At 38.0% G+C, this 20,029-nt stretch overlaps 5 protein-coding genes across 7 annotated transcripts; 2 read left to right on the top strand and 3 right to left on the bottom strand.

Moving 5' to 3' along the window:
- The first annotated feature begins 1,747 nt into the window (after nucleotides 1-1,747).
- On the top strand, nucleotides 1,748-2,633 carry LOC111007604 (uncharacterized). Its single transcript, XM_022280019.2, has 2 exons — nucleotides 1,748-1,912; nucleotides 2,030-2,633. Exons 1-2 carry the CDS (start codon nucleotides 1,748-1,750, stop codon nucleotides 2,477-2,479), a joined length of 615 nt encoding a protein of 204 aa, XP_022135711.1. The 3' UTR covers nucleotides 2,480-2,633.
- Nucleotides 2,634-2,727: 94 nt separating this feature from the next.
- Nucleotides 2,728-5,925, bottom strand: LOC111007602 (succinate dehydrogenase subunit 5, mitochondrial). 2 transcript variants are annotated; one of them, XM_022280018.2, is made up of 4 exons: nucleotides 5,661-5,925; nucleotides 4,667-4,947; nucleotides 4,401-4,586; nucleotides 2,728-3,004 (listed from the first exon to the last, which is right to left on the bottom strand). In XM_022280018.2, exons 1-4 carry the CDS (start codon nucleotides 5,836-5,838, stop codon nucleotides 2,948-2,950), a joined length of 702 nt encoding a protein of 233 aa, XP_022135710.1. In that variant the 5' UTR covers nucleotides 5,839-5,925; the 3' UTR covers nucleotides 2,728-2,947. The 2 variants fall into 2 exon arrangements, with proteins under 2 accessions (XP_022135710.1, XP_022135709.1); XM_022280017.2 differs by having other exon boundaries at nucleotides 4,667-4,971; nucleotides 5,661-5,923.
- A 236-nt stretch (nucleotides 5,926-6,161) lies between these two features.
- On the top strand, nucleotides 6,162-10,650 carry OST1 (Protein kinase superfamily protein). 2 transcript variants are annotated; one of them, XM_022280015.2, is made up of 9 exons: nucleotides 6,162-6,778; nucleotides 7,557-7,631; nucleotides 7,708-7,809; nucleotides 7,893-7,946; nucleotides 8,063-8,155; nucleotides 8,461-8,553; nucleotides 8,745-8,849; nucleotides 8,919-9,017; nucleotides 9,982-10,650. In XM_022280015.2, exons 1-9 carry the CDS (start codon nucleotides 6,602-6,604, stop codon nucleotides 10,279-10,281), a joined length of 1,098 nt encoding a protein of 365 aa, XP_022135707.1. In that variant the 5' UTR covers nucleotides 6,162-6,601; the 3' UTR covers nucleotides 10,282-10,650. The 2 variants fall into 2 exon arrangements, with proteins under 2 accessions (XP_022135707.1, XP_022135708.1); XM_022280016.2 differs by having other exon boundaries at nucleotides 6,707-6,770.
- Nucleotides 10,630-15,849, bottom strand: LOC111007600 (uncharacterized). The gene is made up of 7 exons (XM_022280014.2): nucleotides 15,439-15,849; nucleotides 13,250-13,326; nucleotides 12,976-13,161; nucleotides 12,796-12,891; nucleotides 12,657-12,728; nucleotides 12,145-12,261; nucleotides 10,630-11,644 (listed from the first exon to the last, which is right to left on the bottom strand). Exons 1-7 carry the CDS (start codon nucleotides 15,653-15,655, stop codon nucleotides 10,781-10,783), a joined length of 1,629 nt encoding a protein of 542 aa, XP_022135706.1. The 5' UTR covers nucleotides 15,656-15,849; the 3' UTR covers nucleotides 10,630-10,780.
- Nucleotides 15,850-16,404: 555 nt separating this feature from the next.
- On the bottom strand, nucleotides 16,405-19,485 carry EMB1273 (embryo defective 1273). Its single transcript, XM_022280626.2, has 4 exons — nucleotides 19,229-19,485; nucleotides 17,985-18,407; nucleotides 17,028-17,281; nucleotides 16,405-16,690 (listed from the first exon to the last, which is right to left on the bottom strand). Exons 1-3 carry the CDS (start codon nucleotides 19,292-19,294, stop codon nucleotides 17,057-17,059), a joined length of 714 nt encoding a protein of 237 aa, XP_022136318.1. The 5' UTR covers nucleotides 19,295-19,485; the 3' UTR covers nucleotides 16,405-16,690; nucleotides 17,028-17,056.
- Between the last annotated feature and the right edge of the window lie 544 nt (nucleotides 19,486-20,029).

Here is a 20,029-nt window from a genome sequence, read left to right as displayed (position 1 = left end):
TTGTAAGCCTTCTAGAAGAGAAGGCAAGAGTTTAAAGCTCTGGAGGCCTATCCCTCACATATTTGGTCTAAAATTTAAAAGCAAAAAAAAGCTGGACTTTATGTCAAAGTTTTCACTTTAAATCACTTGATAAATTTGGTCGCAATAAGCTAAACAATCATTCGAGGGATAAATACGTCACTGGCCACTCCTCGTAGTCTATATTTACATAAAGTCTACTTAGCTTTCTTGAAAATTAATTTAAATGGTTAGGAATTGATGTCAAGAACAAAGACTTCCAATCTCTGTACCTTCATTAAATGCTAAAATGATCGATCTTTATCGAGCTTGAAGCTAAGCAAGCAACTATGTAAATTACTAAAGTTTAAGACCAACTAGTAGTAGATTGGTTTGAGATATTGTGTGTTTTGGTTGATTTGAGTCTAGTATGAGTAGGAGACTCAAAGGGTTCATTTTTTTGCCAACAGTTCTACTGTGTAAAGTACACAAAGACTACTATCAACGATTTTACTTGACAAATACGAGGATGCAAACATGTTACTCAACGAATTAGAATGAGACTACATGTTGTCTATGTCAAATTGTTCCTACACAATTAACCAAATCAATGATTATTTCTTCTTACCTACCTAGAAGTGAAAAGTAATTTATTTAGAATTACCAAATAATGTTCTCTACTTACTTGAGATACGGTGTCTCCATCCATCTTGTAGGAATAAATTTTTCACCAATATCATCTTTGCCTTTAAGCAGCCGGATGAAGATGCTTTGCCTAGCATGTCAAGCATGATAGAGAACAAGTCAAATTGGACGGCTAGCAATCAATCAATTTTCAGATGTACTGTTACAAATTAAAAGTCAAATTATGACCCTGTAATTTTTCTTCTCTTCTTGACGTTGCTTTCCACCTCCTAGTCACAGTCATGGAAAAGCATGGTTATAATTACAGTGCAAATGTGCAGTATAAAGTGTTTTTCAAGATTGATCTTTTGAAAGTGAGACTCAGCTTTAATGGGCACCACCCACCACTACTACCAGTTCCAATCCACCGTGGTAGAAGTGCAGACCCAAGTGAACAAAAAAAAAAAAAAAGAAAAAATTTCTTATCGGTTCGATTCGGGTTCATTATCAATTAAAAAATTCATGTTTTAGTTTGGTCGTTTTTTGTTGATTTTGGTCAATTTAATACAAGTTGAACTGATCTACTGATAGTGCAGTTAAATTCTCCATTTGAAAAGAGCAAACTTAGTATGTAGACAGCATACCAGATTGAGACCCAGCTTTGAAAGATCAGCTGTTTGTTTTCGTACTCTTTTCCCCCATGAGCTTTAATAGTGGAAGTGCCGCTTCTCGACCAAGTTGTCAAAAATATGAGACATTTGTTGGTTAAATGTCTCAATCCGCCAAATCTTGAGCTTTAAGTTGAGAATCCTAAAGCCTAAAAAAGTAGGTGTTAGATAAGCATACCGCATGGCAATTAATTTTCAAGGTAATGGAATGAGAATATATTGCAAGCTTTGTGCTGGAATCTCTAGTGCAGTTCAACGTCATTAGTTGGAGTGTCTTGTGCTCTTCTAACTTTGTCTTGACACCTAAGGATTAGAAAGCGTTATTTTCAATAAGCTGTGAAGGCACTGTCAAAAATGGAGCCATTTTGATCCCTAAAGTCAAGCAGCAGTAGGGGGCAATTACTTCTCTATATAGTTCGGTGGCTCATGAACCAACCAGCAAATCTAGCTTCTGCAATATGGGAGTCTTTTATCAAGAAGACCCACCAAATTCTTCCAGGAAATGCTTTCTAGCAGCTGCTTTGAAGGATGCATTCTGCAACTGCCATACTTTTGGCAGACGCCTGCCAAATTCCAACGCAGAGGACGAAAATCCTGCGAGTGACCTCGATGATGAAGAGGAAGTACACACCAGTTCATTCTTGCATATCAACAGATACAACTTTTGACTTTCCCCTGCATCATCTTATATGTAATATGTTTCTCTAATTTATTTTACTTCATTCAATCTTTCTTATCAGGAAATTGTATCAGAAATTATAAGTCGAGCGATGGAAAAGTTAAGACGAAAGACTAACCTGTCGGACAGCTTTTCCTGGGTTTTCTCACCTGCAACCAAAGAATTGTATATTACTTCAATGGAGATTGAGAAAATGGATGAATCTGGAAATGAAGATAACACAGGAGATGAGTTCTTCTCTGTTCAGAGTTTTCTCACATGTTGTTCAAGTGCTGCAACCAATGAAGCATTCTTTTCTGTGGAGGCCAACTTCTCCCGATGTTCAAGCTTGAATGGTCTTGATTTTCTAGATGAAGATCTCCGCAGGCGCTCCATCTTGCAAGAATTCTGTCATTGCGAAGGATGGCCGTTCGGTCTTTGCAGGAAGGCAATATTACTTCCACCTCTCCCCAAGTCACCATCTGAATCTTGGTCATGGAGTAAAGCCACCAAAGTCGTAAAGACGTATTGATGTCTAAAACAGTGCTAAGTTCTGTTTTTGTATTCTTGTTTCTGTTCGCAAGAACTTGGGGAGCAAAAGAGCCCAACATAGCTCCAAGCAGTTACAAAATTCATCAAGCTGTTGATTTGATTATATCTAACAATAAACATGTCTTAGCCCTCCATGTTATTTATCATTGTTAGGCAGTTACAGTAGCAGTAATCAGAGTTAAGGTTGCCCCCACGCAGTTCACAAATAACACTATAAAAACTCAGAAATGCAAAAACTAGAAACTGGCTGGACAAACTTGTTAAAGGAACCCAATAATTGGCAAACAAACAAGGATGTTAAATTCTGAGAATTCATTCATCGAGGTGGGATTTTATTAAATTGCTATTAACTCCACGATGAGAGAAGATAGACAACAAAACATTGAAGAACATACACCCAAACAAAAGGAAGCTCGCAATTACAGCCAAACTCTCAGAGGTGCCAAATTTATGCTCTTTGCTCGACATATGAGCCTGATAGACCAGAGGTTCCCAGCACAGAAACCTGTCGTAAAATAAAAAAGAAGATATGGTTAACAAAATCAAATGATCAAATTTCATTTATTAGAATAACAGAAGAGTGGACTATTTCCAAAACAAGTCTGTGATGAAATAATTGTAGCTGAACATGTATTAATCTGCAGTGCTTAGAAAGTAGCCGAGGATGAGCCACAATGTGGATGCACAGTGTTTCCCACATGAGCTTCCTTTCCAGTTTAAAATTAACATATGGTAATTTAGAGACTACTCTTTTATAATTCAATGGTGTAAAATTTTTAAGACTAATAGCTGGACATAGCATTTAACCGGACAGCCACTCGTTACAAAGCTGCAAAGGCCCATGGAAATCAATATTTAAGCAAAGTAACCTCATCTTTGCAAGTGTCCATATCAAAATCTGTAACGGTCAATCCACCTATTTTTGGTCAGACCTTTGGCGTGGGAGTAGGCCTTTGAAGCTGGAGTATCCCTTGCTATATGCATTATCTCTTAAAAAAGATGCCTCTGTCTCCGAATCTTGGGATGATTCTTGTGGGATATGGAACCTACACTTCAGGAGACAATTGAATGATGAAGAAATTCTGGAATGGGCCTCTTTTCTGAATTCTATGCCTAGATTCCAGCCCACAGAAAGTAGAGACACTTGGTTCTGGCCTCTAGAGAAAGAAGGCACCTTTACAGTTAAGTCTCTCTACCAAACTAGCTCCACAAACATAAGCTCTTTCTCTTCACAGCTATATAAAGCTATCTGGAATTCATCTTATCCAAAGAAGGTTAAATTCTGATGTGGGAGCTTAGCCACAAATGCGTCAACACAGTCGACAAGCTACAAAGAAGGTGCCCTCGTTGGTTCCTCTCCCCTTATTGGTGTTGTTTATGCAAATAAGCCTCTGAAACAATCAGCCATATCTTAACAAGCTGCTCCCTATCAACATACATCTGGAACCACTTCCTTGCTGCTTTTGGTTGGTATCTTTGCCTTCCAAATGGAATTACAGAATGGCTGAGGACAATTTTTTTGTTGCATCCTTTCAAAAAGGAGAAGGCTATCCTTTGGTTGAACTTCAATAGGGCTTTCATATGGATGGTTTGGACGGAAAAAAACTCCAGAATTTTCAAAGAAGCTGAACATGCGCCTCAACAATTGATTGATACTATTACTTTTTTGGCTTTATCTTGGTGCAAATGTGTAAATCCATTCACTAGTTACAGTCTAAATTCTCTCATATTCAATTGGAGAAGTTTTTTGTAACTTCATTTGGATATGCTTTTTTTGTATATTTCATGCTATCAATGAAATTTGTTTCCTATCCAAAAAAATAAAAAAAATGCTGGGCATAGCATTTCTTCTGTGGAAACTGCCTCATGGGCTATACTTTTCCATAGCATAGTTTTAATACCTTTCCCCACTCAGATCCAAGGCCACTGCATCTAATTTTCAAGTATATCATCTTTGTTCCCAAATCTGTCTCCACTTTCTTCCGCAGATAGTTCTCCTCGGGACCAAATGCATCCAAGTAGGTTGTATAGCGATCGTGAACTGTATGTAGTGCATTCTTAAGTTCATCGGACAAAGGCTTAACATCCTGCACATGGATTTTGAAGTTTTTAATTGAACAAAAACTGGAGAAAAAAATTAGTTTGAAAAAATTATAATTTTCAATACCTCGCCACTGAGACCAATACTATCATCAATTTTCATTTTCAAACTGATAAGTATACCACCAAATTCCTCAACTGCTTCAGCAGCTCGGAAAACGTTTTCCACAACTTCCTTTCCGGCCTTGTCGTCAGTGCTTCCAGATAATGCTGCCTTTACATCATAGACAACAGAGTTAGGAAGCTCATCCCAACTTGTAGCCATCAAATCCTTGAAAACATTTTGAAGCTTGGAATCTTCAATTGTAGCCATACGAACTACATCAACACTAAAAAGTCTCGCACGCCCTACACCAGATAGATAACAACAATCTGCAGAAATTTACCAGAAGAAACAGAAATATGATATCATTCCAAATATTGTGATACTGAAAAAAGAATTTAACTGAGCCCTTCTAGATTGTTCAGACACTTCAGATCATCATGGCCGGCTGGCATGGTTACGACATATGGTTATTTCTGAAATTTTCTGAAACTACTCTACCACGGCAATGCACATTGCCACACAGAATAGGTTGAAACACATACAGTTCATAATCGAATATAGCAAATTTACTATACAAATACAGAAGCAAATATCTGAATTTGAAATTTTATGAGAGAGAACCATATATTTAATAAGAAATTGCACAAAGGAGTTCCTAATCGAATCTATAAGACAAAATAACCAGCATACAATAAATTCATGTGTGAGTTCACTTATCGAGTGACAAAATCCAAAGTTTAAACATACATTTTTCAGGAGAGGAGAAGATAAATCGTGGCTAACCATCCAGGGGGAATCCTAGCATCACAAGAACAAATAATAGAAAGGTTCGAGAGGAAGGAGAAGGCAGTTTATCGATCACTAACCGACAAAAGAATCAATAGCTAGCATTAAACTAGTAGAATAAAACACTATAGAACAGATTACTCCACTTTATTACAAGATTAAACGGAGAGATTTGAATCAATGTACAAAACAGAGTATAAATATAACTAATCAGAAGAAGGAGAAGTACCGGAGGAAACTCTCTGCGGAAAATCTGAAAGAGAAGAACGATGAGACGACAGATAGAAGAAACTTCGAGCAGCCTGGTGGTGACTTTGCAGCAAATTCCGGTGTCTAACTCCGGCGACCCCGTAAGATCCGACGCGAACAGAACGCAATAGTGATCTCAGAATCACCATTTTCTCCATGGCTTTCGATTTTTCCTCGAATATGAATTATAAAATGGGTAAATTGCCAAAAATAAAACAAATTTTTCGTTTAAGGAAAACAAAAACACCCTACCAATACCAACGAAAAAGAAAAACTCAGAATAATGAAGGCTGGATTTCACTTTCATGGACCCAGGCCCACAAAACTCATAACCACTTGGACAGGCCATTTATGTGGATGGGCCTATAGTGGGCCCAGGCCCATTAAGAGCGGGAACAAGAAACGAGGGGCAATTTAGTAATTACACGCCAAAAGTTTCACTGACTTTGAGAGGATAAAATTGGCATCATCATGATTCATGAATCATCATCATCTTCTTCCCACTGAATTGAAAAAAAATAAAATAAAATCTGCTCAATTCCCTATGCTCAGAAGAGATTTTGGATGAGAGAGAGAGAGAAGGGTTTAAGTTTTCACGAGCTCTGAATTCTGATCACCGCCTTTGAGAAACCCTAGAAAAGCCGATTGATTGAAGGAGACAGATGAAGAATTTTGAGGAGTTAAATAATTTGTGTGCTGAGACGAGAGGGCAGTGGGTTTGGTGAGCTTTCACGTGCTCTGCTCTGCTCTGCTCACCTGAATTATCTTTCTATTTCAGTGGTTCTGCTCTCGCCACATCGCCTCCACCAATCGCTTCTTCTGCCCTAGATTTCTCTTTTTTTTTCCTTCCCCTCGAGATGTTAACGTAGTCTTTTCGGGACTTGAGCAATTGATTCCATTCGGAGTGGTAATAGCCAGGAGATGGATCGGTCGGCGCTTACGGTTGGGCCGGGAATGGACATTCCGATCATGCACGACAGCGATCGTTACGAGCTTGTGCGCGACATTGGGTCTGGCAACTTTGGGATTGCGAGATTGATGAGGGACAAGCAGACGGGGGAGCTCGTCGCCGTCAAGTACATCGAGAGAGGTGAGAAGGTTAGTCTGGTAACTGCAACTGCCTGCCATTACTATTATGTTGATTGCTTGGTCGCTGTTTGATTCTTCGAATTGAGCTCTCTGGTTACATTTTTGTGCGAATTGGGTGGGGATTTTCCCTCTGCTTTTACAAATTGGTGGATTTTGAGTAGGGGAGTTGGCAGAACCCTCTGCTTCTAGTACACCGTACCAATAAAGTTCTTTACAATTTATGAAGTATTGAGGCCTGAGGGTTATCTTGGACACGATTTTTATGAATTTAATTATAATTATTTGAATTGAATGTTATGAGATGATTGAAAAAGATCAATACTATTATTCAAGACATGAATTCTATTTTTTGATATTTGATCAACGATGCAAGTGAAGAAGAATTACCATTGAAACATATAACTTCAATTATATTAATATATAAAAAAAAAAAGCCTATCAATATAATTATTCATGACATGAATTTTGTATTTTTTGCAATGTTGAATTAGTAATGATTTGCGAGGGTTTACTAATTCAAGGGAAAACCAACGATTTTAAGTATTCTTAATAGTTTATATATATATATATATATATCTAATATTTTCCTAGCGACGTAATTCTATTATAGGAAAAAAAGGTACTTGAAATAGAGTTAAATTGTTATTATTATTATTATTTTTTTTCTTTTTGAAGAAGGAACAGCGTTAGTTTAGTGACAATGTGTTTGTAAATGTGTAGAACATTTAGTTCTTTTAATCACGATTTTTCATCAAAGTTTAATTTACCAGTTCGTTGCATTTGACAGATAGATGAAAATGTGAAGCGGGAGATAATAAACCACAGATCTTTGAGGCATCCTAACATTGTCAGATTCAAAGAGGTTTGCTTTATCCTTAAATTTGGTTTCATTCTCATCCACGCAGAATGTTTTCACCTAATATATGAAATGGGAACAGGTAATCTTAACCCCAACCCATCTGGCAATTGTGATGGAATATGCATCTGGAGGAGAGCTCTTTGAGCGGATCTGTAATGCCGGACGGTTCAGTGAGGACGAGGTTTGTTTTAGGTGCATTAGTCAATTATTGATTTAGAGAACATTTTATCATCAATACGTGGGTTAAGTTTTCGTCATCTGCAGGCACGTTTCTTCTTCCAGCAACTTATATCAGGAGTCAGTTACTGTCATGCTATGGTATGTAAATAATTTCTATTTTGTCTTTATCATTTCCTTGTAGTCCCCCGAAGTGCAATTCATTGCTAGAAATGCGAGGAACTTGAGTAATTGTTATCCTTCACTCATTTCTGAAGCAAGTATGCCATCGTGATTTGAAATTGGAGAATACATTGTTGGATGGAAGTCCTGCTCCTCGCTTGAAGATTTGTGATTTTGGATACTCCAAGGTACACCTGACTGACTTCTTGTGTTTTTGCTCTGAAATTTCTTCCTTAAAATCTTGAACTATGTTAAATACTAACGATGATGCATCTTGTAGGGAGTAAAATTTTAAGGTTGTTTGAACTTACTCGTATACTTTTGAAAATAACAAACATTCCACTGCATTAGTGTGTCTTATTTGATGGAATCTTGTTCACCGTGGAAGAGAAAATTTGGTTTGTTCAATTGTATCTGCTCTGTTTCTGTTGTTTGTTCTGGCATAGTCCTATCTTCTTTTGCCTGCACATATTGATTCCGTGTCTTCTTTTAGTCTTCTGTGCTGCATTCACAGCCAAAATCAACGGTTGGCACCCCTGCATATATTGCACCTGAGGTGTTACTTAAGAAAGAGTATGATGGCAAGGTAAAATATTATGACCGTTCCCATCTTTCATCCAAAGTTATACGATTTTGAACTTTTTATTTAATAATCCTTTCAGTTTTAACCCCGACTTTCCTGGCTGAATTTATCTTATGTATGTATTTATGATTCAATACCCTTCTATCCTGTGATGTGTTTTAAGGTTGACTTTGTGTATCAACTGTACGTTTCAGATTGCAGATGTGTGGTCCTGTGGGGTGACCTTATATGTCATGTTGGTGGGTGCATACCCCTTTGAGGACCCTGAGGACCCAAAAAACTTCCGTAAAACAATTCAGGTAACAAGTTACACTTGGTGAGTTCGCTTCCAATATTTTTTGGCTAAAACATTTGATTGTTTATCGCAGCGAATCCTGAATGTACAGTACACAATTCCCGATTATGTTCTTATTTCTCCCGAGTGTCGCCATCTGATCTCTAGGATTTTTGTTGCAGACCCAACCAAGGTTAGACTCAACAATCTTGTTTATACATAAAATTTGAAGATTGCAAAATACTAGTGCCTAGGAAACACGGACACACATTTTTGGGCGAAGTATCTGTGTCGGACACGTGTCCGACACGGATACGCCCGGACACGTATCAGACACGCATTTTGGCGTGTCTGATTTTTTTTTTTTTTTTTTTTAAATCGGACACGGCTGGACACGGTATGGACACGGGATGGACACAGGATGATAGTTTTGTGGGTTTTCGGAGCCCAAATAAGAAGGCCCAATGCCCATTAGTAATTAAAAAAAACAAATAAATGTTAAATAAACTAATATCCACCCACGAAAATGAAACACACCACCCACTCCACGAAGCCGACGCCGCTCGCCCTTGCCGCTGCCACTGATGCCAACGCCCGCTTGCCCTTGCCGCTGCCGACGATGCAACCCTGCCCTCTGTTTTTCTTTTTTGCTTCTTAGGTAAACTCTAATAACCTAACTTTTTTATTTTTCAACCCTCTGTTTTTCTTTCATTTTCATATACTAAAAACAATTCTCATTTTTTAAACTGCTTTTTGAATTTTGACCATTTTATTTCACTAAATTTAAACTTTATTTTTCTTAGTACCTGCGTTTTGTTTCTGTCCCTTTCTTTTTTTTTTACAAGGACTTGTTCTCTGTAAAAAAATATTAATAAACTTTTACGAGGACTTTTTAAATATTTTTTGTGTTAAATTTACATATATCCTAAAAAAATAAAAAAAAAACGTATCCCAACGTGTCCGTGTCCTAATTTTTAGGAATTGACGTATCGCCGTGTCCTATCGTGTCCGTGTCCGTGCTTCTTAGACTAGTGCTGAGAATCTCTCTCCAATGGTTAAATCCTTTGTTCTTTAGGGTGGTAATGCTTTCCTTTCTAAATGGCTGATTAAATTCCATTTCGATATATTTTGATGTTAACTTCAATCACCTGGTACAGAGGATAACAATTCCTGAGATAAGGAACCATGAGTGGTTTCTGAAGAATCTTCCAGCTGATCTTGTAGATGAGAAGGCAATGAATAGCCAATACGAAGAGCCTGATCAACCTACGCAAACTAGTGAGGAAATCATGCAGATAATCGCCGAAGCTGGCCTTCCTGCTGCTGGGACACAGAGTCTCAACCAATACCTTACTGGCAGCCTTGATATTGACGATGACATGGAGGATGACCTAGAGACCGATCCTGATCTTGATCTTGATGTCGATAGCAGTGGAGAGGTTGTCTATGCAATGTAATTGTTAAACCTGCCAAAAGTTCATAGGATTGGACGGAGAGCAAGAACAGACTGTAGCACACTTGGACCATGAAGGTTGGAGAGATCCTTATGCCTTCAGGTAGCGGACGGTTTGTCAATAGATTTGCAAATCGAATCGAGTCGAGGATCCATCTGTTCCTATATGGCTTGGGTTTGGGGTTTTATTGGTCAACTTTTACAAAGTGTTTTCTGTATAATTTGTATCACCACATACACACGCACAACCCATGCTCTACAGTTGTATATTTTCCGTAGCAAAATATTGGAACTGCTTGTCAAACCTTTGTTTGCATCTCTGCATCTAATAATATATCAATAGTCAAAGGAATGAGAAGTTGCTGATAGTGAATTTCCGTTTGTTGAGTACAATTCATTACAAAGTTACTAAAATCACTATCAAAATATGTTATCTATCAATAAAAAATGCATGAAGAACAACAACCGAGCTTCTGATAAACTACACTCGATCCATCTTACGGTCAACTTTCAGTATGGGCAGCGTCTGGTACAGGAGCTAAGCTTTGGCCTCCTTTCGAATTCCCGTTTCCTGATGTCTCGATTCCACTACCTGATGGTGGTTGCGGTTGGATTTGAGCCTCCGTCTGTGGAGGCACTGGAGCTGGGGGGGTTATTCCCTGAGAATATGTCGCCGGAGGAAGAGGGTATCCACCCTGTTCATACACAGGCTGATGTGCAACATGAGGCTGCTCCTGCCCCCCACTAACTGCTTGATAGTATCCAGATTGGTCATTGCCTGTCTGAGGAAGGGATTGGTTCGGGTCGCCCGGGTAAGTCCAGTACCCAGCCATAGGGTTAGCCACTGGCTGGCTGTTGGAAACTTGGTATGCTGCACTTGGATATGAACCTTCAGAGGAAGTTCCATTTGTTGACGGCACACCAGGTGGTGCACCTCCTGAGTTAAGGTACATATTCTGCTGATCATACTGTGGAATCCGGCCTGAGAAATTTTGCCCATAACTTGGTGCCTGCTGGGAGTAGCTTTGATCATAACCATGAGTGCCACTTGAAGCTGGCTGACCGTAGCTATAGCCCTGATATGGAGGAGGAGCTGACCCAACCTGAGACTGTTGGCTGTGGTAGTTATATCCAGTGCTCGGATCCGACGGCTGTATAGTCGATTGGTTCGCTTGATCCCAGCTTCCTACTTGAGTTGGATAGTTGCTATAATACGGAGGCCCCGGGGGTGGGGGATAGGTTCCTTGTGCATATCCATATTGGGGTTGCTGCTGCTGCGGAGGTTGTGCAGCTTGAGGCCAATTGGTAGGAGGGGGGTAAGTTGGTTGTGCATAGCTTGTAGTTTCAGAGGTATTCACCAATCGTTTCTGCAGAAAGAATAGAGAGTTTATGTCTTGAGATAATAATAACATTGAAATTCTAGCAGTCTATCAAATTATATATCAATCTTCTCGAAATATAAAAGAAGAACGAATACAAGAGCGAATTTCCAGAAACACTTGCCAATAAAATATCATCAAGCAACCGGTAGATCGATACTAAAAAAATAACACAAAAACATTGTCTATAATTTAATTTGATCAGTAATGAGGTATCCTCTGGATTTTCATGCACACTCCACATTTTCAATTAGGAATCAGGCATCAGGCATATTAATATAACAGACAAGCCAAACCACAGAAACCTTGGCAGAAAATTAGTTACTCTTCAGAACCAAAACAGGAAAAAAAAACAGGGGCATAGGTGAGGGGAAGTTCGACAATTTAGATGTTATTTCCTATGACTTCCATTTAAAAATTTAGGAAATCATTCTCCCTTTAGTTAAGACAAAAACATGTGAAGGCATTACAGGTACCTGATAACTTACCCCACTTATTACTTCATCGATCAGTTCTTTGGCTGACTCAATCTGCTCCTTCAGCCCATTAATATAAATATTTCTCTCTGTCGATGTATCTCCAGGAGGGAGGTGCAAAGGGATGACCTGTAGGGTGGGAATCCATACAAGAAAATAATTAAATAGCATTCCGGATTAGAACAACAGTCAGAAAACAATAGAAGGCACAACTCGCACATTGGCTTCCACATGAAGAAGCAAAAGCATATCTCCTATTAAGAGTACAACCAATATGAACGTTGGAGAGAAAGGCTCATTATAATAAACTAACAAAACGACTAAGCAGCTGCCTTTTACAAATTTTTGACTGGTAAAAACTATTCTGAGAAGTCAAGGTTACAAATCTAACAAAAAAGAGTCTAACAATAATATTCTTTCACACTTGCCAATGTTATTAGAGATTCTTGGCTGTTTTGTCCTGCAATAAATGGAGTCGAAATGGTTTAACAGCCTTTTGTTCCCTTTAGGCATTAGTTACATACCTGGACACGAGCTGCTGACTTGCTTTGTATGCTCTTTATAGTTTCGCCTCCCTTTCCAATGACAAGTGCAACCTATAAACATTACTTTCAATATTAGATTCACCTCAAAGGGTGAAAAAAACACAATGAAAGCATTTACCTTATTATTAGGAATCTTCATTACAAACTGCTCAACTCCAGGTTGACCTGAGTTCACTCCCTGATTTGTGGCTGAGGCAGAACCCCCTGAATCTGCCTGTTCCATTAAGGTGTCTAAATTAGCTTAAGTATCCAACATACAAGATCTGAAAATGAGAAGGCGTTTTAATCAGTGGTTTACCTCTGCAATCACTTCATTGATAAGCTGTTCTGCCCTGCTAACTTGTTCTGAAGTGCCTGTTAGTTCCACGTCTCTTGTCAAAGACTGAGGATCAGCTTCTAAATCTCTAGTTATCTGGATTTTAGCCCCTGATTGTAGTTGAAGATATTTGATTGTTTCCCCACCTTTCCCGATAATCAACCCAACCTACAAAAGGATTTGTGAGGAAAAAAAAAATCAGCTTCGTCAGTAGTAGGCAAATGGTAATCTAACAGACAAGATGACAACCAAGTACCTTAATATTTGGAATATTTATTTTCTTACTCATGCTTTGAAAACCATGATATGGACCTGTTGGAGTACCAGAAGAAACTGAACACTTGAAAGTTAGCAAAAAACAGAATTGGAAATTTGTGTTTTTTATCAATAGAAATGCAACTACATGTCTACTATTCAGAGAACACAGAAAGCAGTGCAAATCTCATGGTCGCCAAAGCATGTTGAAAAACCTTAATGCAGGAAGTGATATATGATGTGATGCAAAGTTATTGGTGTATGAAATAAATGAATATCTACTTTATGATTAGTAAAATCAGAATTATTAAGCAGATTAAACATGCCCAAAAAGAATCTCAAGTAACAGGAAATCGAATATAGAATTGAGACTACATCGTACCTGTAACTAATACAATTAGTCCTTTCTAAAGAAAAGCTACACAATCCATAATTATAAACAAACAAACGAAGAAAACGAGAAAAAGACAATTGGATTTTTTATGACAAACACAATGAGATTGTACCATATAAAGCATCAAATTGAAGTGTCCTTTACAAAAATTTTGAAACTACTCTGCTTTTGTTATAACTAAAAATGCAGATGTTCCTTGTCTAAACTACACACTGGTTACTACAAAAAAGAACTTCAGTTCTAATTACATAATGGTGTTAACTGTTAGGTTAAAGACCTCATTTGGGGCAAAATAACATAAAGGTGCTGAGGAAGTCCAAAGAGAACAATTCCCCGAGCTATCTCTATCACCTCTACCCACCCTCAAATCTTGTCATTGAACACTATCGTTTCTCTCTCTCCATATATCCCACAAGCCTACCTCAATAGGCTTAACCAAAGGATCGTTGCCTTCTTTTTGAACATGAAGCCACAGAGCAATTGTTAAATGTTCTCCTTTGTATTTGAGCGGAAGGACTATTGTATTGTAGATTGAAGTTATACAGACAAAGTTCCAGTAATTCCTCAAAAATTGAAAGTGAAAGAAGGTATAATATCGACTATCCTTTGTATTTATACATAAAATGCACTAGTTCAAATTTAAGGACAGAATGGGAGGGGCATATCTTTTGAGCTCTTTCCATGATGTTAACTCCCCCGAAAGGGTCAAAACAAAGGGTCCACATCAAGAATTTCACTTTTCTCAGGCTGTTATCCTCCATATTGCAAGAGAAAGTGCTCTAGGAATAAGAAACTCTTTGCAATCAGGTTTTGGGACAAATGCTTCAACATAGGTTCTCTATTTCAGTATTTCCTTACATATTCTTCTATCTTCATCCTGTCAAAGCCTCAAAATCTACCATCTCTGCCTGTAACAAGTTCCTTATAGCAGTGATGTTTCACAAAAGAGTCTCACCATCCAACACATCGCATGCTAACCCTTTTTTGTTGTTACTAACTGCATAGAACAAAGGGAATCTAGTCATGAGCGGCTCCTATCCTATCCAAAAAATCTGCCAAAAAGGTCTTTTACCATTCATGATTTTAATGATGAAAAACCTTTCCAAGTGACCCCTCAGCTTCGTAATAGACCACCATCCAGCTGTCTTTTGTGTACCAACCTGTCTCCTCTCTCCCATAAATGCTTGCAAAGTTGCAATGATCCCCACTTGAGTAAGATTGATCCAAAAGATCACATAGCTGGAGGAGGTTGAGATGTAAAAATGTGGAGCTGCCTATTGTTAAAGGTGAAATGGGGGTTATTCACTAGCATCAAATCACAAGTTCCCACAATGGGGAGAATGTCATTTGCATCAACGTCCCCATTGCCAGGCATGATGGTAAGAAGGATTATCGTTAAATAAAAAAGACCGTGGGAAGGCTTCTTCAAAATTTCCAATACAAAAGATTACCCTTTCGTTTCGCAAAATGACTCCTCTCAACACCCTATAAGACTCCATAAAGGTCCACTCCAATTCCCTTTCTCAAAAAATTCAGGTCAACAATATAACAAATCTTAACCAGACGTACAACAGTTAAAAACTAGAATAACGATCGGAGCAATGGATAAAAATAAGCAACGATTCTACATGTGATTAAAGCTAGACCCAGGTTACAGCCTTGAGATTGATTTAGTTCGCCCTAACCAACTACTACAAAGCATAAAAATGGAGGAGGGAAGATGACCTAAAATTAAACGAAAAGAAAAGAAGCCCTAGATCCAAGGGAGTTGAAAATTGGGGTGGGTTAGCACCTACCAGGAAAAGGAGAGGCGGATAAGGATGGGTTTGGTGGAGCGGAGGCGGCAGTGGCAGTGGGGGGCTCGTAGTCGAAACGAGGGCGTTTGGACTCGGCATTGCTGACAAGTTTAGCAACGATTTCTTGAGCTTTTTGCTTGGCCAATTGAATATTCTCTTCGAGCTTACGCTTGTTAGTGTCGGAGTGAAGCTCGTCGCTGTGGCCGTGGTCTTTCATGGCGGTCGGAAAATGGGAATCAGCCGAAATCTTGAGGGGCTTCGAAAGTTTTTTGTGGTGTTGGAATCAGAATCAGAGGAAGGACCGGAAATGGCGCGGAGGCGGAGATAGGGCTTTGGCTTCCCCTTTAAAACGACGCCGGATCGGATTCAAATGCCAAATTAGGGTCTTGCCTTGTTTTTCCTTCTCCATGATCCAAATTCCCAAGTCTTGTTTAAGTCAAAAAAAATATAAATAAAAATAAATAAATAAAAATCACCTTTTATTTTGCCACCACTTGTCTTTTAACACATACTTATGCTGGACGAGAGATAACCTTCCGTGTATAGTTTAGTAGTTAACGCATTTCGATCTTTCTCCGGAGGTTAAAATCCTTATTTTCAGAGATATCCATATGAATTTCTACATTTGATTAATAGAAAGGTAGGATATTCAAATTTCTTGAGATGCTTAGATATCATCATATAAAAAAAATGTCTAATAAGCTTTTTATATCCTCTTGAAACATAGGTTTCTAAGACCCATTTGGTATTTTTTATTTCTTATTTCTTGTTTTCATAAAAAATATAAACAGGTAACAATTTATGTTTTAACTAGTTTAGTTATATTTAAATTGGCGAGAATGTTGATTGTGACCAGTTAGCATCGCTCTTGAAAACCAGTTCATACTGCACTTCCATTCTTTCAAATCATTAATATATTTTTCAATAAATACAACATCCAAAGCAGTCAGCCAAATAGTGTCGATGTAAAATAATTTCCTTGAGAGATGATTTTTGAACTGCCCAAAAAGTAGTGTCTATTTGAAAACTTGAAGAGATTAGAACAATTGTGATGTGTAGTAAACACGGCCTCCAAAACTTCTTGTGATGCATAAAAGGAAACAAACTTTCATGAAACTGGATTACATGGTGCATCCATAAAAGAAAAATGATCCTCTAATGAAGCAAAACCAGTGTCGTGCTTCAAGAGAATATCAACCAGTTCGCTCGGTCGGGTGGATCGAAACCATACCGATGAAGCCAGCAATGTTGCCTGCATAAAACAAATGGAACGAGGATTGGATTACAAGACATGCCAAACAAATCCTACATACACAAAATTGGATTGGTATTGCTAGATAATTGGATATAGTTGCACATTTGTTAAACAATACAAATGCGACAATGTTCATCACCCCCGTTTACGAGACCATTTAATTCGTCTCTTCATAAGAATCTCGATAATAAATATATATGCAGACATAAGAGACATAGTTACTATTGGATCTGGCCTCATTAACCGAGGCACCAGAGTCGGAATAAATGAGTTTAGATTCAAAAAAGTATTGAGCTACAATATCTGCTTCCTTAGTTTCCTAATACGATAATACCTGGTCCGATGTTCTTTATGCCCTTTCGATTAGTTCTTGTTTGTATTCAGGTGAGTACTGTTATGCTTCAGCTGCGTCGATGGCTTTCGGGGTCTTCTAAACCAGAGAAATGAAGACCATAAAGTTCTCAATAAACCCCCATTTGCAAAATGGGGAATGAATATGCGACCCCAGTACGGGTAGTATGGACCGGGCAGTTTGATGAGGGTGAAGAATATTGCAATAGTGATCAAATGCCATGGAACTTCAAGATCCTGGAAAAGGAAAAACTTTTAACATGTCACTCTATTTCAATGCAAAAAACAAGAACTAGAATTTGAGGATTTTATCTGTGACTACTACAACAATTCTTCAAGCACCCACTGAATTTCCTATACCATTATTGCAGCTTGTCGACACAATTTATGGCGTCCGAGGGCTTGTTGGAAATGAAAATGAAAATGTTTCCTCATAGATAATGTAGTTGTAGAACAGAAGAAGTCAATCAAGATCTTTTAAACAGCTCCTTATATTGTATTTCTACTCAAAGACAAGCACTAGAGCGCCTCAAACATTCCTAGTGAACGAAAATTGCAGAATAACTGTTGCACAAAATGAAGAATTACATACACAACAAATAATTTTTATTAAAAACAATAACAATACAACAAAGGACATAGAGGTTACCAATTTGTTTACAGGATTTTCGACTTTGAACTGAAAAGAAGGATCAACATCCAACCAGAAGAACAAAAGCAACATACTAGAAAACCTGCTGCTCATGATTGCCTTAGGTGTACGTATAGTTATTTAACCACTCCATTAATAGTGGAAAATTTAGTTGCATCAAAGCTTAGACAATAACGACTTATTAAAAATGGAATCAAAATGGAGGATACAAGGCCATTGCTTCTCTATAAACCATATTGATGGTCCATTCAACTCGCACATAATTAAGAGATAATGACCAAATCGTACCTTCAGAATTGGAGATAGACTCAAAGCTGTTTGTCTCATGACCTCAGCAACAGAGAAGCCAACTATTAATGGAAATGGAACAACAAAGAGCTTCTTTTCATGGGCACAGTAAGACATCTCGCTGAGGGACGTAACGGCGAGTAATGGCACACACAAGTATTTGATAACTGCCAAGACGAGATCAGCAATAAGCTGAATGAAGTTATCCAATGCCTCATTCCAAGGGAAGCACTTCACTGGCTCTGGTGAGCTGTCCCATAGTTTTTTTACCCTGTCCTTCAAACTATCCCAACTCACCTTCCCTGGATCATCTGATTGTCCTGCAGTCATATTCATGGCACACGAGACCATGGATCTAGCATTCTGAAATCTTTTATGCGGTTTAAAACTCACAACGTGGTTGCATTCTGGTGACCGATGGTGCTACAATATAAACAAAAACCGTAAATAAATTGCTCAAAGATAAGTCAACTCAACGATCCATTAAAACAAAATGAAAATCCTTTACAAAAATGTTAGACATTAAACAAGCTAAAAACCAAAAGTCAGAAGAAGTGTTCTGTTCCTCGTACTAACACTCTAGTCGGCCCGCAAAATTAAGTTGACAATCACCAACTAGATACCATGTTAAGAATCACCACTCCAAAAGTTTAAGCCGATAGATTGAGTAAATTTAATTCATATATGATATCTCAACAAAATTATCACCTTCACACGTACTTTGAATATTAATTTGGTTTACGAGGTTTAACATATAGACTATTACAATGGAATAAAGAGGAAATGACATTGCACGAGTTTGAAGTTTGGAGCTCCTACTTTTACTATTTTAACACAAAACCCAAATTTAATCATTTCATATCATCAACGTGGATACCTCGATGGAAATTTTACAGAATTGTCAATCAATTTGGTAACAACTATCTTACTCAGTCTTCCCTCTTGAATGGTCCCTCATTTCCTCCATGGCAATGAGAGGCTAAAACAGAAGTCTATACCCCATACCCTACTGTGTGGAGGAGGCAGTCAGCAGTGAAGGCAACAACATTTTCCTCCCAATAGAGTTTTCCAATTACCAATCGAATCACCCACAAATTCATTCCAATCACCAATTAACTTCACCCATAATGAGGACAAAGCAAATACAACCTCAATTGCTAGAACCGAAAGTTTAAATTCTTACCCACTAACTCCGGCTCCACAGAAAACACTTGAGAAAAAGAAGAAAGGGTGAAGGAGCTTACTCTGGGCGCTGGAAGAACCGGGGAGTGAAGAGCCATTTTAGTGGAAATTTGGAGGTGGGTCGCCATCGGTGGGCGTCAAATGAAGCTGTTGATGGACGAAACAGCGTTGTGGAAGAAGGGTTTCTTCTCAGACACCATTACCCGCGAGAAATCTGTAAATTTGTGGAAGGATCAGCTCCGAGCAAAACGAAAACCTCAACAATGGTGAATTTGGATAAAGGGTTTAAGATGGCGGGACCGAAATACGCTGCCGGCTCCCCATGGTAATATGGGTGAGGCATTTAATTTAATTTAGTTTTGGCTTTGAATTCTTAATTTCATTTTATTTAAATTTTTAAGTTAAAAGAAAAAAATTTTGCGTCCATTTTACCGTTTCATTATTTAAGTGCTTGTCAAATATATTTATTTTTTTATTATTTTTTTTTTTTATTTGAGCAGAGTGCTTGTCAATATGGTCGTGATTTATCTTTCTTTCCTCTTTCAAAGATTTCCACAATTTTATCTATTCGTCTTTCATCTTTCTCCTCAATTTTGTATTTCTTTTTTTACGCTAATATTTCATCTTTTGTCGCAATACTATATCATGAATTCTTACTATTATTTTGTATGTTATTATTTAATGTTATTTGGAATTACGTTTTTGACTTTTATATATATCATTAATCACATTTCGCCTAATAAGTCCGAGCCCATTTAACCCCGTCAAAAGAAAACCTAACAAATCATTGATAAATAGTTAAGTAACTCGTCCTTCACTTATATGGTTCATTATATAACGTTGTTTCAACTCTCTCGTGCTTT

This window comes from Momordica charantia (genome assembly GCF_013281855.1).
Source record: "Momordica charantia cultivar OHB3-1 chromosome 4 unlocalized genomic scaffold, Mcharantia_2.0 BLBB01000004.1, whole genome shotgun sequence".
NCBI lineage: Eukaryota > Viridiplantae > Streptophyta > Magnoliopsida > Cucurbitales > Cucurbitaceae > Momordica > Momordica charantia.
The sequence above is the reverse complement of the archived record's forward strand: the minus strand, read 5'-3'. Positions and strand labels throughout refer to the sequence as shown.

Coding starts and splice junctions, on each gene's coding strand:
- LOC111007604 (XM_022280019.2), top strand. CDS start 1,748: ATGGGAGTCTTTTATCAAGAAGACCCACCAAATTCTTCCAGGAAATGC. Junction 1,913..2,029: donor ACCTCGATGATGAAGAGGAA/GTACACACCAGT, acceptor CTTTCTTATCAG/GAAATTGTATCAGAAATTAT.
- LOC111007602 (XM_022280017.2), bottom strand. CDS start 5,838: ATGGAGAAAATGGTGATTCTGAGATCACTATTGCGTTCTGTTCGCGTC. Junction 4,972..5,660: donor TCCGCAGAGAGTTTCCTCCG/GTACTTCTCCTT, acceptor AAATTTCTGCAG/ATTGTTGTTATCTATCTGGT. Junction 3,005..4,400: donor TTGGATCTGAGTGGGGAAAG/GTATTAAAACTA, acceptor ATTTTACGACAG/GTTTCTGTGCTGGGAACCTC.
- OST1 (XM_022280015.2), top strand. CDS start 6,602: ATGGATCGGTCGGCGCTTACGGTTGGGCCGGGAATGGACATTCCGATC. Junction 8,156..8,460: donor GTGATTTTGGATACTCCAAG/GTACACCTGACT, acceptor GTCTTCTTTTAG/TCTTCTGTGCTGCATTCACA. Junction 8,554..8,744: donor AGAAAGAGTATGATGGCAAG/GTAAAATATTAT, acceptor TGTACGTTTCAG/ATTGCAGATGTGTGGTCCTG.
- LOC111007600 (XM_022280014.2), bottom strand. CDS start 15,655: ATGAAAGACCACGGCCACAGCGACGAGCTTCACTCCGACACTAACAAG. Junction 13,162..13,249: donor TAAATATTCCAAATATTAAG/GTACTTGGTTGT, acceptor ATCCTTTTGTAG/GTTGGGTTGATTATCGGGAA. Junction 11,645..12,144: donor TCGATGAAGTAATAAGTGGG/GTAAGTTATCAG, acceptor TTCTTTCTGCAG/AAACGATTGGTGAATACCTC.
- EMB1273 (XM_022280626.2), bottom strand. CDS start 19,294: ATGGCGACCCACCTCCAAATTTCCACTAAAATGGCTCTTCACTCCCCG. Junction 18,408..19,228: donor CGGTTCTTCCAGCGCCCAGA/GTAAGCTCCTTC, acceptor TTTATATTGTAG/CACCATCGGTCACCAGAATG. Junction 17,282..17,984: donor GTCTATCTCCAATTCTGAAG/GTACGATTTGGT, acceptor TTCCTTTTCCAG/GATCTTGAAGTTCCATGGCA.